The following is a 15,781-nucleotide window of genomic DNA, read 5'->3' as shown; positions in this document are numbered from 1 at the left end:
ATGTGGTGCTTCTCCATTATTAGATCCAATACACAGAGCACTTCACAGTAGATTTGGATATGTTTTGTGATCTGGAGCGCAGTGACAGGTCCTGGGTGTCAGGTAGAAAAAGCGAGTGGCAGCTTTAAACTAGTTTTGGTCCGAGAAATCAGATCAGGGGCCGATGTCAAACATATATTTTTCTGGTTTGTCCTGTGGTGTTAAACCCATCTATTTTTGGGGGCTTATATTAGTTTTATGCAAGTTACAAAAAAGACGAAATACATTTCCGTCCTACACCCAGGCTAATGCTTTTATATTTTGACCAACAAAACTATTCTGATTAATATGTTTTGCTACAAAAATGCTTGACAACAGTTTTTAAATCCTTCTTACTCTATTTACTCCTCTTCCTCTCAGAAGAAGCTGTGCTGAATATGATTGATGTTGAATTGAAACAGAAACAAAAGAGAAAGACAGAGATACATATTTTTTTCTGTTGTAAATTTGATATTTGGCCAATTCCTTATATATGCACACATATTTTGCCAGCATTAAATGCTTCCCCTGAGGTTCTATGTGTGGAGGGGGGCCCTCACCGTCAGCAGGTAGATCAGGTCCATGTTGGGCTCCACTTGGGCCACCGCAGTCTGCAAGGACACCAACTCGTTGAAGGTCATGTAGAGCTGATGCATCTTCACCAGGTTCACCTCATTGCTGTCATGCCCCCAGTCAGGGAAGACCACATGCACTGCGATCAGGTCCTTCAGGTGCACCCCCAGGATGGGGGTCTTAAAGCCCTGGCACTCACTGAAGGCCTTCCGGTAGCAGGAGTAGTTGTTGTTGGAGGACACCAGCTCTGTCATTTCGCTCCACATCTGGTTTATGTAACGATCAAATAACAAAGTAAGTGTTGTGGCAATTTATGGAACATGCATACTGGACCACAGCCACAGCTGATCAAATATCAGCTTTTTTAAGGATTACATATTTTATAGATCAATGAAGGTAAAAGGTAATGGGATTAGTCATGCAAATCCTTCTGTCACCTTGTGTCAACATTCTGTTAAAAACATTGTGTGGATTTTTGTGCTTACTGCAGCATATTTCTTTCAGAATAGTTTGAGGATTCACTAGTATACCTGCCTGGAGGCAGCCTCTGTGTTTCGATGTGGCTGACTATCTACCTGTGAAGACTGTTGCTTCATAGATAACATGCCTTTATCTTTCATCCAAGTTCATCATTTAGGCTACATAATTGTTTTAACTAATTACATGATCAACGCAACTTGAACGACCACATCACACCGATCCTGGCTACCTGTTGCTTTAGAATGGATTTACATTTTTTATTGATTAATCTTAAAGTCCAGAGCGGACTTGCTTGATCTTTTTATTGCGTTATGTTCCCTCGCATGCTGAGATTCTCAGAAGCTTTGCTCCTGGTCCTTCCATGGTTCAGATTAAATCACAAGGCAGAGCCTCTCCACTCTTTTTCATTTCTCTAACTCCCCTCCTTGACTCCTATCCTCGTGTCTTAGTCCCGACCACAGGAGATGCGAGCGGAGGACTGAGGAGGGGAACCGAGGAGAGAGGAGGGGAAGCAGCAGGCGGTTAGAGAAATGAGAACTCCTCTCCTCTGAGCGGTCATTTTAAAGAGACGTCCATTAATGATGACAGGAGGCACAGCAGCCCTCTGTCTGATGGACAGATGTGTTCATGACCACTTATATATTTACTTTGATTCATTCACAGTGCAGTATAATGAGACAATAACAGGCTATAGATGCGGACATACACACACACACACACACACACACACACATATATATATTTATATATATATTTATATAATATACAATTTCAGATTCAAACAGGTATGAGAGCACTCTCATAATAACGTAACCCTATCAGACTTATCGTCGCCACAATGAGGAAATGAAATTACGGGCCAAAAGTTTTATTTACAAGTATTAAAAGTAAGCATAGGACACCAATCCAACTGAGTCCGCCGCATCTACGCACACACACACACACACATATACACACACACACACACACACACACACACACACACACACACACACACACACACACACACACACCACACACACACACACACACACACACACACACACACACACACACACACACACACACACACACTGTACCACACGCACCCAGGGCCGTCCCTGGCCAACATGAGGCCCCACGCAAAGTTATATGATGAGAGCTTTGGAGCTTCACAGCGGCGAAACTGTGCCGCGCCACACTAATTGCGCCGCATTTTCGGCTCAGTTGAGGCACCCTCCGCAAGATGAGGCAACCCAGTGTATCCTCGATGCATGCAGAGCTGTCATTGGCTGAGATAACTCCGGCCGTGCGTCACACCTCTTTTAAACATCACTGCTGCCGGAAATACATCCGTGGAGGATCCGCGGAGGACCCATCAGTGTATCCTCGGTTAGAGCTCCTCCAGAGAGCCTCCTCGATGCTCGATGCTCGGTCCTCGAAGTGCATTTAGAGAAATGAGATGTCCTTCAACATGGCGCGCTGAAATCCATTTCCGGGTCACTACCGGAGGACCGAGGATTTGAGGAGGGGAAATTAGTGAAATGAGAAAGGGCCATAGACTCTGGAAGGACCTGCTGAGGAGATCCCGGACACTCTGAAGGTTTCTAATTTCTCTAATTTCCCCTCCTCGACTCCTCAGGCCTACATTACTCTCTTTATTGCTTTAGTTTAGTAAATATTGTAGCGACCCTGTATAGGGTGCTGTGTGGGTCACTCAAGCATCCCTCGTCTCTCTGCCAATCACAGAGCTGCACAGTAATGCTGGTCGGTGTGCGGGTTGGGGGAGCAGAGGGGGAGGGCTGGCGAGTGTGTGACGTTGACCCTGCTGTGTCGTGTGTGAGTTAGTGAGTGGAGTACTAGATTCACGTTGAACCTGCGACCTGTAACCTGTGACCTATGAACCTGTATTTGTATGCTACCAAAGGAGCTATTAAACCTAATAACTTGAGGCCTGTTTCCGACTCCTATTGTGGAGCGTTACATTGGTGTCAGAAGTGACTTTTTCGAACGAAGGACGTCTATCCTGACGGGAGCTCGTAACTGCGTCACGGAGTTATAGCCAGTGAGCTAGCGGAGATGAATGAGTTTGGGAGGATGGGAGTGAAGCAAGAAAAGAGTGACGGAGAGGAAGATGGAGCATGCGGGTGGTCGAAGGACATGAGTACGGAGTTCAAGAGTGCACGGGAGGCGAGAGAGCGCCTGAGAGAGTCGGCGGTGAGGATGGCTAGAGACGCGGGGATGACTCCGTCCTCAGCAGCGTTTCGCGCCATTAACATTCGGGATGAAAACAACAATGGCGGCGCCCATCTGGATGTAAACAACAATGGCGGCGCCCAGCTACCAGTAGCAGCCGTGTCCGTGAAAACACCAAAGTACTCGGTGTTAGGGAAATAATTGTCCTAGACTCCTAGATATGACGTACAGGACCAACCCTGACGTCTGTTTATCTCCTTTAAGGACATAGGCTGCTTGAGCCATAATGTTATTGTTCCCATTCTGTGACCGGTCAACACTAGGTCACAGATGGTCTGTTGTTGTGGGTGCACTGAGACACTTCCTTCTTTGTTGCTTATGGACTCCAAGGTATGACATCTTCGAGGCCATAAGTGACGGACGCAAGTGACTCAGTGTGCCCAACTGTCTAAAGCTATCTTATCAAAATATGTTGATTACTCTCTGTGAAACCAGTTAAATGGGCTAACAAGAGAGAGGCGCTCCAGAATTGACGTGGCAACCCACCCATGCAGTCTCACCGTGACTGCTGTGATTTGTGATGTGAACTCTCCGGCCGAAACTCCAAATAAATCATCAGTGTTTGACATCAAAGCTCTTGCTCCACCGTGTCTCCTTCCTGAGTCGGTGACTCCCACTGCATTGCTACACAGACGTTTAATCTACACTCGGGTAGGTCGGACTGGGGGGCTTTCGATGCCCAATTTGAACTGCTAGCACATGCAGGGGGGTGGTCAATAGAGACTAAAGCGCTACAGTTAGCTTTGTGCCTACAGAAGAGGCTCTATCATGCCTGCTACTGCTTGCTAACGACTCGGAAAGCCTGACGTGGTAGGCGTATGCACACCCGGAGTGCAGAGTGAGCTGGCGTGGGATCAATTCATCAGGGCCCTGCTCCCTGCTGACTTGAGGGTCGAGGTACAGCTGCAGCATCCACAGTCCTTGCAGGCGGCCTTGGAGATGGCTGTGGAGAGAGAGAATGTGTGGAGTGTAGCTGCTAGGAGCAGCGAAGGGGTGGGTCCACCGGCTGTGCAACGCAGGCCAAGTACCAGGGTCTGCTGGGGGTGTGGTCAGCCAGGACATTTGGCCAGAGACTGCCCAAGGCACACCGGGCCCAGGGAAACGACGCGCAGCCCGCATGAAGGGGAAGATGCGGAGCCAGGCCCAAAAAACCAAACCACAGCCTTATTGCCACCAACACATCTGAGGAAGGAGCCCGACAGCACAGCCGGGGGAGCCAGACTCTACTCCCTCCTGAAAAAGATGACAGCACATGCTTGGAGCCTGTCGTCGCGGTGGGCCGTGTTGGTGGTTGGGATTCCTGTTAAGTCCCTGTCACTGTGGAAGGGGTGCCCTGCACTGCACTGGTGGACACAGGCTTGACAGTAACCCTGGTGAGAGCAGATGTGTTGCCCAGTGGGACTCAATTTGAACCGACAGCGGTGCGTCTACTCACAGTCACGGGAGAGCTGGCACCTATGAAAGGAAAAGGCATGCTGACTGTGTTGGTGGGGGGAGTTAAAGTGCAGCATCCGGTGTGGATAGCAGAAGTGCAGGACCCGTGTATTCTGGGTTTGGACTTTTTGAGGGCGACTGGTTGCCACCTGGATCTTCAAGCAGGCACAGTGAGTTTCCACGGGGGGGCCTGTGATCACTATTACCCGTATACACACCCTTGCTGAACCTTCTGGGAGACCCCTACGCACCCAGTGAGTACCCTAGAAACTGTAAACAATCCTTCCTCCTTGCCTTTATCCCCGGTGACACCCACTCAGGGCAACTCCGCACCTGTCACCTCCGGCCTGTGCCACCCAGTCCCAGCCCCCCCCAGTTACCCCAGACTGGAATATTGGAGGTGTGGAGGAAGAACTGTGGCGGCCTTAATCCCGAGCAGCAGGAGCAATTTTGGCAGCTGCTGCTAGAGTTCCAGGGCAGTTTCGCCATGAGTGAGGAGGAGGTGGGCCGAACTCATCTGGTAGATCACGAGATTGATACAGGGGACTCGCGCCCTGTCAAGTGTCGTCCTCGCCGACTTCCCCTGGCCCGTCAGCAGGCTTGTGACGAAGCAGTGCAGAGCATGCTGCACATTGCTGCAGGCAGACATCATAGAGCCCTCCGACAGCCCGTGGGGCAGCACCTGTAGTCATGATCCCAAAGAAGACAGGTGGCTGGTGTCTGTGCTCAGACTACAGGCCGGTGAACGGGGTCACCAAGAAGGATTCATACCCCCTCCCCCGCATCGACGAGTCCCTCGACCTGGTCTCTGGGTCGTCTTGGTTCTCTTCCTTGGACCAGGTCCCTCTTGCCCCAGAACTCACAACTCCATCACATGCACCCTACCGCGTCTACGCATATAGTACATCACAGTGTAAGCCTGTGTCAGCATGCAGTTTACCAAAGCGCCAACAGGAGATGCCCATATCTGTAACAACATGGTAGGCGACGATCGACACGATTGGCTGCTCAGTTAGTTCAGTATTTGTCACATATCACATCTCATGGTGGAATCTAGGGATCAGAGGAGAGAACATTGTCCCACATTCGCCGCCCCGCTGTAACTCCAGTAAAGGAAACAGCAGGTGGACGCGGCGTGTTGTTGTCAGAAAACACACCTCGCCTGGTGTAATAGCTCCGATTAATGCATTTCACTGTTAATGTGAAACACAGCGTTAATGCGAAGGCGTGGGGCCACGGTACGTTCAAGGACCTCCGCAGAAAATCGGCCCTTTCTGTGTCAACCCCCCATGGGCCAATCTTCCTTTTATGGAAGGTTTGGTGGCGGAGTGGGCCACCAGAGAATACTACAGCTTCTTAGCTGCAACTCCACAGCTGCGTGCAGGTCCCCTAACACAGTTGTATGGGGAATGGAAGCTCAGCTGTCTGACAATGCTATTCAGACTATCCAGGCAGCAAGAGCAGGATCCACCACAGCCTGTTACAGGACGAAGTGGTTTGTTCAGTTCGTTCCGGTCGAGGGCTATACAGTTAGACGGCTTTAGTCTTCCACCCCATATTGGGGACAGGGAGGCTAAATTGCACCTCCTCTGCCCGGGTTATATGTTATTCAGGGCGCACGGCTTCCATTAGGCGCACTGAACAGCTGTTTGTGTGCTTTGGGTAAAGCTCTGTCCAAGAAACGCCTGACAGGATGGCTCTGCGAGTGCATTTCACATGCCTATGGACAGGCGGAGAGAGCCTTCCCCACTGGGGTCCATGCATACTCTACACGTGGTATGGCTGTATCAACAGCCTTGTTCAACGGCATGAGTGTGGAGGACATATGCACGGCGGCGTCTTGGTCTACGCCAGGCCCCTGGACATAATGCACTTATGTGCTACATAGGGACCCGGGAAACATGGTGTGCAGTAAGCCCCATACAGGGCTGGAGGACTCTCCCCCACTAGGGTCCATGCACACTCTGCACGAGGTAAGCGTGTGTGAGTGTGGGGGACATGGCGCACTTATGTTCTCCCCATGCTCCTTAGGGACCCGGGAAACATGGTGCACCGTAAGCCCCATGCAGGGTTGGGGGGCTCTCCCCCACTAGGGTCCATGCACACTCTGCATGAGGTGAGTGTGGGGGACATAGTGCACTTGCATTCTTCCCGTGCTCCTTAGGGACCCGGGAGGCGTGGTGCACAGTAAGCCCCATACAGGGCTGGAGAGCCTTCCCCACTACGGTTCATGCACACTCTACGCGAGGTAAGCGCGTGTGAGTGTGGGGGAAACGGTACACTTAACCATGCTCCTTAGGGACCTGGGAAACGTAGTGCACAGTGTATCACTTGCGCTGGCACCTGCAGGGTGGAGTTATGGGCTTATTCAGACCAATTATGCTCTACCCAGCCAGGTAAGCTGCGGCCCGACTTCTCCACAGTCACAACCGGATGAGAGGAAGTTGGGGTGCGGTGGCTGTTAACCAAAGGCCGGTCAGGGGCAGTGTGATGGGTCGATGTTGTTCGACGACAGGGCGTTTATCTATCGGGGCTCCACCCACTGTACCCATAGAGTCCAGTAGAGCAGTGGTTCTCAAACTTTTTTCAATAATGTACCCCCTTTGAAAAACAATGTCAGCCAACTACCCCCTGATCAGCGCAAAAACTATTTGTTAGGGACAAAATGCCTATATAAAGAGGTACAGTACAGTGCTGCACCATCAGTGTCTGATTTATTAAAACAACAACCTTGTAACTGAGAAACACTTAAATGCTACATTTCAAATGTTTACAATCCATCATTAAATTCATGGCAAACTTCTGTCATCAAAGCTACAGTCTACATGATGGCAGACAACAATGATGATTGGGAAACACGATCACAATGCTCCAACACCTCACGTTCAAGCCGCATGTCCTCAGTCAACACCATGGCAGCTAGAGCTCGTGCAAAAGCAGAGGCTGCATGTGTCCAAGCCTCTTTTGCACAAAGAGAAGCTGACATGATTAAAAAGAAAGATGAGCTTAAAGCTAGTCTCAACACATTGCGGCTAGAAAGTGCTGCTGCAGTTGCCATCGCTGAAGCTGAAGTTCTCAAAGCAGCTGCTGAGGGTGCATATGGAGATCCAGATCGTGCAAGCCCAAAGAGTGCGTACACTGAGTAGTACAAAGGGAATCCAGCACCTGACTCTCACCAAGACTCAAAGCCACAACAACCCATACCCACACCGTGGCGCCAGCACGCAATGGACGACGGTGAGCAAGCTAAAGGCTATGGGAAGAGGTGTTGTTCAGCCACGTGAGTTCATTGAAGGTGGATTTCCTAAACTACCTGCTCAACATGCACACAATCAGGAGTGAGATGCCAGCCAGATATATAGCCCTGCTGAAGGTCCATCTAGAAACATCTACAGCCACCATGAGCAGTCACACGCAGCAAGACCATCCAGTCATGTTCATCAACCTGCTCAGCCACATGTAGATGTTTCACCCAGAGCCAACACTGAAAAAAAAGTTCTTTGGATTTACTCGATTTGAATGTGTACATTGGTCCCACACCATGAGAATGTGTAAAACTGACACATTTTTGCTTGTCAAACCATCATATACTATTCACATCAGACCGCTTGAAATAATCATGTTGATTCAACATGATATTTTTCAGCTACTGCAATCCCATTTTATTGAGAAATGCTAAAGCAATTTCATCACGTTCTGTTTATTTAATTTTGACCTGAAATTCTAACATGATTTTTTCATGCCATTATTAAAATATAATGTGTATGTTTTAAGCTATTTCATCATGTTCTGGTTGCTAGATTTTGACCAGTAAATGTAACTTGAATTTTTCATGCTAATATTATTAAAAAGGTATTATGCGTGTTTAAAGCAATTTCAAATATGATTTGCTAAGTCTATCTCATTCAAATACATTGCACACATAGCTTCCAATGGAGGCAAATACAAAATCAAGCAGTTCTGTATCAAAACACTTTATTGAGCTTTAAATAAGCAACAAGAATACCACTATACACACACTTCAGTACATTCAAACTAGTTCTCCATTATGTGGTTTAATTCAGGGTTTTACCCTTTTCACAGTAACAATAGAATTTATCAAATATATATATTTTTAAACAATTAAAAGAGGTGCTACAGCACAGGCAATATAGAAAAACACTGCAGCATGGAACATTGAATAATTAAAGCATGGAACTATGCTTTAACCTGAACATTTGTGACATCAAATGACCTGTGGTGGCATCAGTCTAGAAGAAATATATGAAGGAACAATAAGAGTGAACAGGCTGAACAGTTTCACAGTTCCTTCAATTCTCAGCAGGGGGGGGATGCTAGATAAAAGATTTCAGACACATGCAGGATTGACAGGTTTCTTATAATAGTCTCAAACACAAGCACTAAAGACAGCAATGGTCTTTAAAATGGTCTTAGGTTAAAAACACAAGTTGTAACGAAGTAACAACAAATCCTAAAACATAACAGAGAAAAAAGAACAGATTCAATTGTTTGGGGTTTCTTGCATGCAGCAGTCTCTGAACCGTTTCACTGAAGGAGCCTGTTTTTCAGAGCAGTTGCTTTGTTTGAGAGCTTACCGCAGTCCAGTTCCATTATAATGCTTTGGACTACTTCAAAGGTGTAGCGGAGGTCAGCAGGGTAGCTGATATTCTCCGAACTATACATTAGTCCGAACAGCATTACAAAAGCTAATGCTACATTATCCAGATTTGTCAAGACTTTGACGCCTTCTAGAACGATCCCGATGTCCTCCGGTTCATCAGTGGAAGCATCTTTAAGAACATAAATCCCCACAGTTGTGTCCTTGATGGCGCCTTCATCTGTGTCCTGTAAACAAAAAAATGGCAAAATGTAAGCAAATAAGACCTAAAACCAAGCCCCATCAAGAACAAATGAAATAAAATAAGGGAAGGCATAGTATAGATCTAGCCATGGCAAGTTGAACATTATAAATTAAAGTAAATTAAAGATGTCAAATTAAATGTAGATAAAATAATCAAGTAATTACAGCAGAACATGAATCAATCTGGTGATCTTTAAGCTGGCTATGCCTTACTGAGTATAACAAGTGGGACATGTCCTTGTGTGGCACTAGTTGCCGTGTTCACTTATTAGTTTGTTAAAATGCTCCAAGGTAAATATGTATGCAACTACTCCACAAGTATAATAGGAAAAATTGCAATTCCAAATGTATTAAGTTAATTCAAGCAGCAACGATGAAATATTGCTGTGATATTTCGTAATATGAAACAAAAACAACCCACTATATTTTCAATGAACAATTTCAGCCCAAGAGATCATGTATGAAAACAAAAGTGAAGAGAAGTATAAAAGAAGCAGGCAGATTCATACCACATATTCTCGCACAAGGTCTTTTGGATCTTCCCCCATGTAGATGCATAGTCCCTTGATGATAGACTCACGTCCAGCATCTACATCATCACACTGAAAGTAAATGTACTTGATTAGTGTCTTATTACAGGTCTTGTGCTTTAATTCAAGTTAACTACTGGTGTGAACTGTCATTTGGATACATATTACTTTGAGAATACAACATCACAGTTCCTAAGAAAGTGCAAGCTCTGCTGTGAGCTCCACATCCCCTGGACATCTTTCTCAAATTGTGGTCAGTGGATATACGAGTTGAATTATTATATATCACATTTAAAATTGAGATGGATAGATTGCTCAAGACAGGGTCAGTTAAAGCTACAATGTGTAGAATTAGGGTGTTTTAGCTAAACGTATGGTTAGAGAGGGAATGGCAACGCTCTACTCAATCAGAGAATCTATGGTGGCACTGAAGGACCAAAAAGTAGCACTGTGTATTAGAGCTGCTGTCAGCCAGCACTCTGGTCATTTTCACTGCGGAGCTACTACACTACTGAAAGGAGAAAGATTAAAAAAAAAAAAGCACTAAAGGTCTCCTTGGCGATGAGCACTTTTTGTGTGCCATTCTTGCAAATAAATTATGTAATAACTAAAATGTAAAATATTGTAGCATCACTTTTCACAATTCTAAAATTCGTGATTCTCAAAAATTGTTTTCAAAATAATTTATGTTTATAGGTTATTCATAATTGTGAGAATCCTGTATCACTTACATTAGCCATTTGTAAAATTATTGTTTCCAGCCTTCCTCCAAGCTGTCCTCCTCGCTTTTGGAACAGCTTCATCAGGGTGCTAGAGTGGAGGTCCAGCTGAGACAGGAATTTTTATTGTAGTGGCTTGGTCGTGATTCTCTTGAATTCAGAGTTGATCTGAAAATGCATAAAATCAAAAAGGAATTTGATCATTGTTTAACATTAGGGAGAAAACAACCACCACACATACTGGAGACCAGGATGAGGTTAAAAAGCACAGATAAACTATATAAAATCAGTTACAGTATATTAGCAGTTTGCCAGTGTGCCCATGGATTTCCTTTTATCAACTTCAAAATTCAGGATGAAAAACCGAGCATGGGATAAGCCTTACCTCAGAGACTTCAAACAGAGCAGGCCACCTTGCCATGAAATCCTCCACCATTGGACCATCACAAACAACTTCATGTCTTCTGAGTGCAAAGGTCTTATCCATCTTGAGTTTCACAATGTCTGTTGTTCCTTTTCTTTGCATCTAAAAGTAGAGCTCTCTGCATAGCTTCCAGACTCTCCTCAGTTTCTGCAATTGGGTATGTTGGGCAAAAATTCACCTCAGCTCTCTTTGCCTTTTTGACGGCAAAGCTGCACTTTTCTTTCCCGCAGGTTTTTTTTTTTAAGGAGTTCACAGTCACTTCTGGACAGCCCAGTTTTCTAAGGTGTGTGCGGTAGTTGGATAGTTTATACTTTAAACTGTTCTTCCATCCGCCACATCCAGTGCAAGACCCCTTCTCAGATGAACACGGATGTGTTTTGATAAGACTTTGTGCCAACTCTTCCATCTCCTTATCAGTGACATAGACTTTATACTTCACTATTTCCTGCACTAAACGATCAAGGATGGCTGACTTCAACTTCGGCTCTGGCATAAGCACAGTGCCATTTTGAACATAAGTTAAGCCCTCCTGCTGAAGTTTTAATTCTACATCGTAGGAGAACTTGGGCACATGAAAAACAGCAGGCCAAGATGATCGTGTGCTCGTAGACTCAATTGACTGTACATCTGTATCCACATATCCGATGGACAGGGACGAGGAGTCATTTAGAGCGTAACAAATCTGGGGATTTAGGACTGCAACAGCAAACCTCTCATGTACCTCATTCACACCAACGCAACTCCGGTTCAAGCTCCGTGCTAGAGCTTTTCAGGTTCAGAACCAGTTCTTCGGTTTAGCTCTGGCTCTTTTCACACCGCCCAGGGTCCGACTGGTAATGCGTCGTTGCGTCATGACGTAACCGTTTGCGTGCCTGCTTCATAAAGCCAAACCGCGTGGATGAAATCAGTTGCATTCATTTCTTATGGCTCTATCTGCAGCTTTTCCGGAGTCATTTATGTGGTGTAGTTATATTCTTATAAAAAAGTGTACTCGTGTAAATAAATGTTTTTTTAAAACACAACTGCTTCCGAGGTCGGTCTTATTTCTTAAGGTGGACTAAACCATGAGTGTGGAGTAACGTTGTATCTTTCATTTAAATGAACTGTAACCTTCACCCAGGTATGTAACAGCTGTTCTCAAATGAACAAGTGAAGTAAAGTTTAATATTTATAGTTTTATAGATTTATAATGAGTTATAATGAGAGGTGATCAACGTGAATGCTCAGGTTCCACCTTAACACGCAGACACGTTGCTTCACCATGAGCAGAAACCTTTATATATACAGTCTATGGCAGAAACACTGAAACTCTTGTTAAGTTTCTCCATCGTTGTGTACAAACTGGATAAAACGCGGGCTTTTTGTTGTTGTTCAGGAGTTGATCTGTCTCTGCCCCCGCCTCGACGTAAGCGTGACGTATGTGGTGCTTTTGCTCTGGCCGGACACTTTTTTGGTGCTTGAAACGAACCGGATTCCGGAGCTAAGAGGCTGCTCCGCTGCGGTGTGAAGAGGAAAACCCGGTGCTTTTCAAGCTCCAGCTCCGAACCGGTCCTGAAACACCGTTGGTGTGAATGAGGTAATGGTCATTCAGAATAGCGGTGGGCCTTGACACATCACAGACTCTCAGTGTACCTTTGTCCACTACTTCAGTCATTGATGTAAGGTTAAGGAATTCATTTCCAAACAAGGAGTCCATAAACTGCAGTCAGAAATTGCCCTCAAGTCCACACTGTTTCTTGACTTCATCTTTGAGGTCATCAACTGATACAGGGAGTCCATGAGGGAGAGTCAGCCTCTGAGAGCTGCAATCAGTCAAAATTATCTTGAGGATCACAGGAGTTCCCATCATCAAGATGATTTAGTCTGCATAGAGACAAAAAAAAAGATTATACTTCAGACACTATTAGATTTCAAATTCAGTGGTGAAAGCCTACTTTAAATGACTGAGTGCAGTTTGTATGGAAAGGTATAATGAATATATGAGTTGTATAAACAACTGTACAACAGACCCCCCCCACCCATGTACCAAGTATACCTCTTATTTCAATATGTCTTTTCAGGGTAACCATGCGGGCTGATCCAATCTTGTAGTCAGCGAGTGGATATGTGTCAAGTAGTTCACTGAGTGCAACAAGGGTGAATGTTCATGTGGGTGCTGGAGTGATGAGTTGTGACTGACTTTGTCAGTAACTGAACTCTTTTTTAATTTCTTTGAAAATGTACCTCAACAAGTAACAAAATGCAGATTCAGTTTCAACAGTTGAAAATTAATATAATAGCTCTTACCAATATAAAATATTTCTGTGTGGGCCTTTCAGTGGTAAAGAGGATGATGAACCTATGAAGGAAAACATTTAGAATCAGTGGATTTAAGATAAATAATGAGATAAAAGACTACAAACAATTATAACAAAAACACATGGAATATATATAATACATACTTAAATATAACAAGTCCGCCTCTCTGCTCTTGTCTGTGTGTGTGTGTTAAACAATGCCAGTGCTAGCTAGATAACTAACATTAGCTAAACATAGCGTCATGATGACGTGAATGTCACGGTCCAAAGCTGTGTGGCTAGGCTAACTAGCAAACTACTTTACAGCGTTATGACTACCTGAACGTGCAGTTGGCGGTAGTCACTGACTTTATGTTAAATCGGCAAAACAAAACTTCAGCCGTTGGCAGCACACAGAGCCCCACATGATCTCATATTTGTTCAGAAAATGAATAATAATCCTCGTCACAGACGGTCCTTGGCAAGCGGAAAACAGTCGCTGTTTTTTTAAAGTTAATATGACGTTATTTTAAGTGTGGAAAGGGCACCAACAACAATAGCTTAGCCCGATCCGATCTCCATTCAGAAAATGGCTGCTTTAAAGTGTTTTGCCTGCAGTTTTGAAACTACACTTCCCACAGTAGTCAATCATGGTTTAAATTAATCGGTGTCAGTATGTTGTTGATTCGGCCTCATTGTTATCCGTTTATTACAATGAAATCACGGCAAATAAGCGAACTAAATGTACTTACTTGGACCGAGACCGACTCACATACACACGCGCGAGCACACTAACAAACACAGCCACACGTGCGCCATGCCCAACACTAGCGCTGACCTAATGTCAGCGCTAGCTTGATAGCTAACATTAGCAATACATCGTGTCATGTACATACACACGTCCCCGTAATTGTAAGATACCGAACGAATACAGCACTATATTGGAAAGGGGTACAAACATTTATTGAGCAGAAACATTTCAGAAACTTACTTTTGGAGACTCTCACAGAGGTTGGCTTTGTGTAACCAACTGTTACTTTTCGCGATTGTCGACACCTCTTCTTCTGTACTTTTTTTCGGCAGTTCCTGAGGACCAATCACAGCTCCGGACGCCACTTGAATATATACTGCATTTCCGGTTCTAACCCCATTCGATTACATGGATTAAAATGTTTCAATTAAATCACGTTCAGTCAAAGCGATTTAAATACAGAGATTTAACAAATAAATGTAATAAATGAAGTCTGCTTAATTAAATCACATTCAGAGACAGAACATGAACTAATTCCGTTGCATTTACTGTTTTTATTTGTGTAAATTCAAAGAACCTCTATGTCATTTTTTTTCAGTGAATGAGTCTCATTCATCAGCTACAGCAGATTTGGCCAAGTATTTAATACATCGGGAAATGATTAGCTCCGGGCTATTGCAGTTTGATGACCAGCCGGAAAACGATTGGGCCTGGAAAGCATCATTCCTCAGTTCCACAAAGGGCTTGAACCTGTTATCAAGAGAAGAGCTCGAACCTCCTGTGTAAATGGCTTGGACCGAAATCCTTTGAACATGCAAAGAGAATCAGATCAGTTCACATCCATAATGCGGCAGCAGGTGTCAATATGCTATGGCAAAGGTTGGAAGATTGTTATGGGTCACCTGAAGCAATACAAAATGCGCTCCTCAAAAAAGTCGATGATTTCCCAAAAATCAACAACAGAGAAAATCAAAAGTTGAGGGAGCTGGGAGACATTCTTCTGGAGCTTGAAGCCGCCAAGGCAGATGGATTTTTATCTGGTCTGAGCTATAGACACATCCCGTGGCATCACTCCCATCCCAAGCTGCCATATTCCCTGCATGACAAGTGGGTCTCTCTAGCATCACGTTACAAAGAAACACACAGAGTATCGTATCCACCATTCTTCATCTTTGCAAAGTATGTTTGTGACCAAGCCAAGATACTCAATGATCCAAGCTTTGCCCAGCTCACAGGTGGTCCGAGTATAAGCAAGACTGAGGAGCCTTTCAAACCCAACATGAGAAAGCCACTCTCTGTAAGGAGGACAGGTGTCTCAGCAGACTTTGATAACAGCTATGAAAGCTCAGCAGCAAAAATAGCTGTCGACCCAGATAAGCAATGTCCACTCCATCACAAACCACACCCTCTCAGGAATTGCCGTGGTTTCAGGTATACATCTCTGGATGAGAGAAAAGCCTATCTTAAGGATTTGCTTTAG

The 15,781-nt window shown here is 45.0% G+C and overlaps 1 protein-coding gene and 1 long non-coding RNA gene across 5 annotated transcripts in view; both read right to left on the bottom strand.

The window, feature by feature from the left end:
* The window catches only part of rasgrp3 (RAS guanyl releasing protein 3 (calcium and DAG-regulated)), a gene marked incomplete in the record, with an annotated part of 91,711 nt that overhangs the window by 33,200 nt on the left and 42,730 nt on the right, over positions 1-15,781 (bottom strand). Inside the window, 1 exon segment of the mRNA XM_034223148.1 lies at positions 579-857. Within this exon segment, the coding sequence (XP_034079039.1) occupies positions 579-857 (279 nt within the window).
* LOC117550674 lies at positions 8,699-14,631 on the bottom strand. Of its 4 annotated transcripts, none has more exons than XR_004569684.1 (7): positions 14,542-14,631; positions 13,561-13,612; positions 13,310-13,395; positions 12,907-13,137; positions 10,863-11,018; positions 10,111-10,203; positions 8,699-9,585 (listed from the first exon to the last, which is right to left on the bottom strand). It is a non-coding gene; the product is annotated as an uncharacterized LOC117550674 (long non-coding RNA). The 4 variants fall into 4 exon arrangements; XR_004569685.1 differs by lacking the exon at positions 14,542-14,631 and adding an exon at positions 14,303-14,323; XR_004569682.1 differs by lacking the exon at positions 13,310-13,395.

This window comes from Gymnodraco acuticeps, unplaced genomic scaffold, assembly GCF_902827175.1.
Source record: "Gymnodraco acuticeps unplaced genomic scaffold, fGymAcu1.1, whole genome shotgun sequence".
In the NCBI taxonomy this organism is placed as follows: Eukaryota; Metazoa; Chordata; class Actinopteri; order Perciformes; family Bathydraconidae; genus Gymnodraco; species Gymnodraco acuticeps.
Note: the sequence above shows the minus strand (reverse complement) of the source record. Positions and strands in the feature narration are given on the sequence as shown.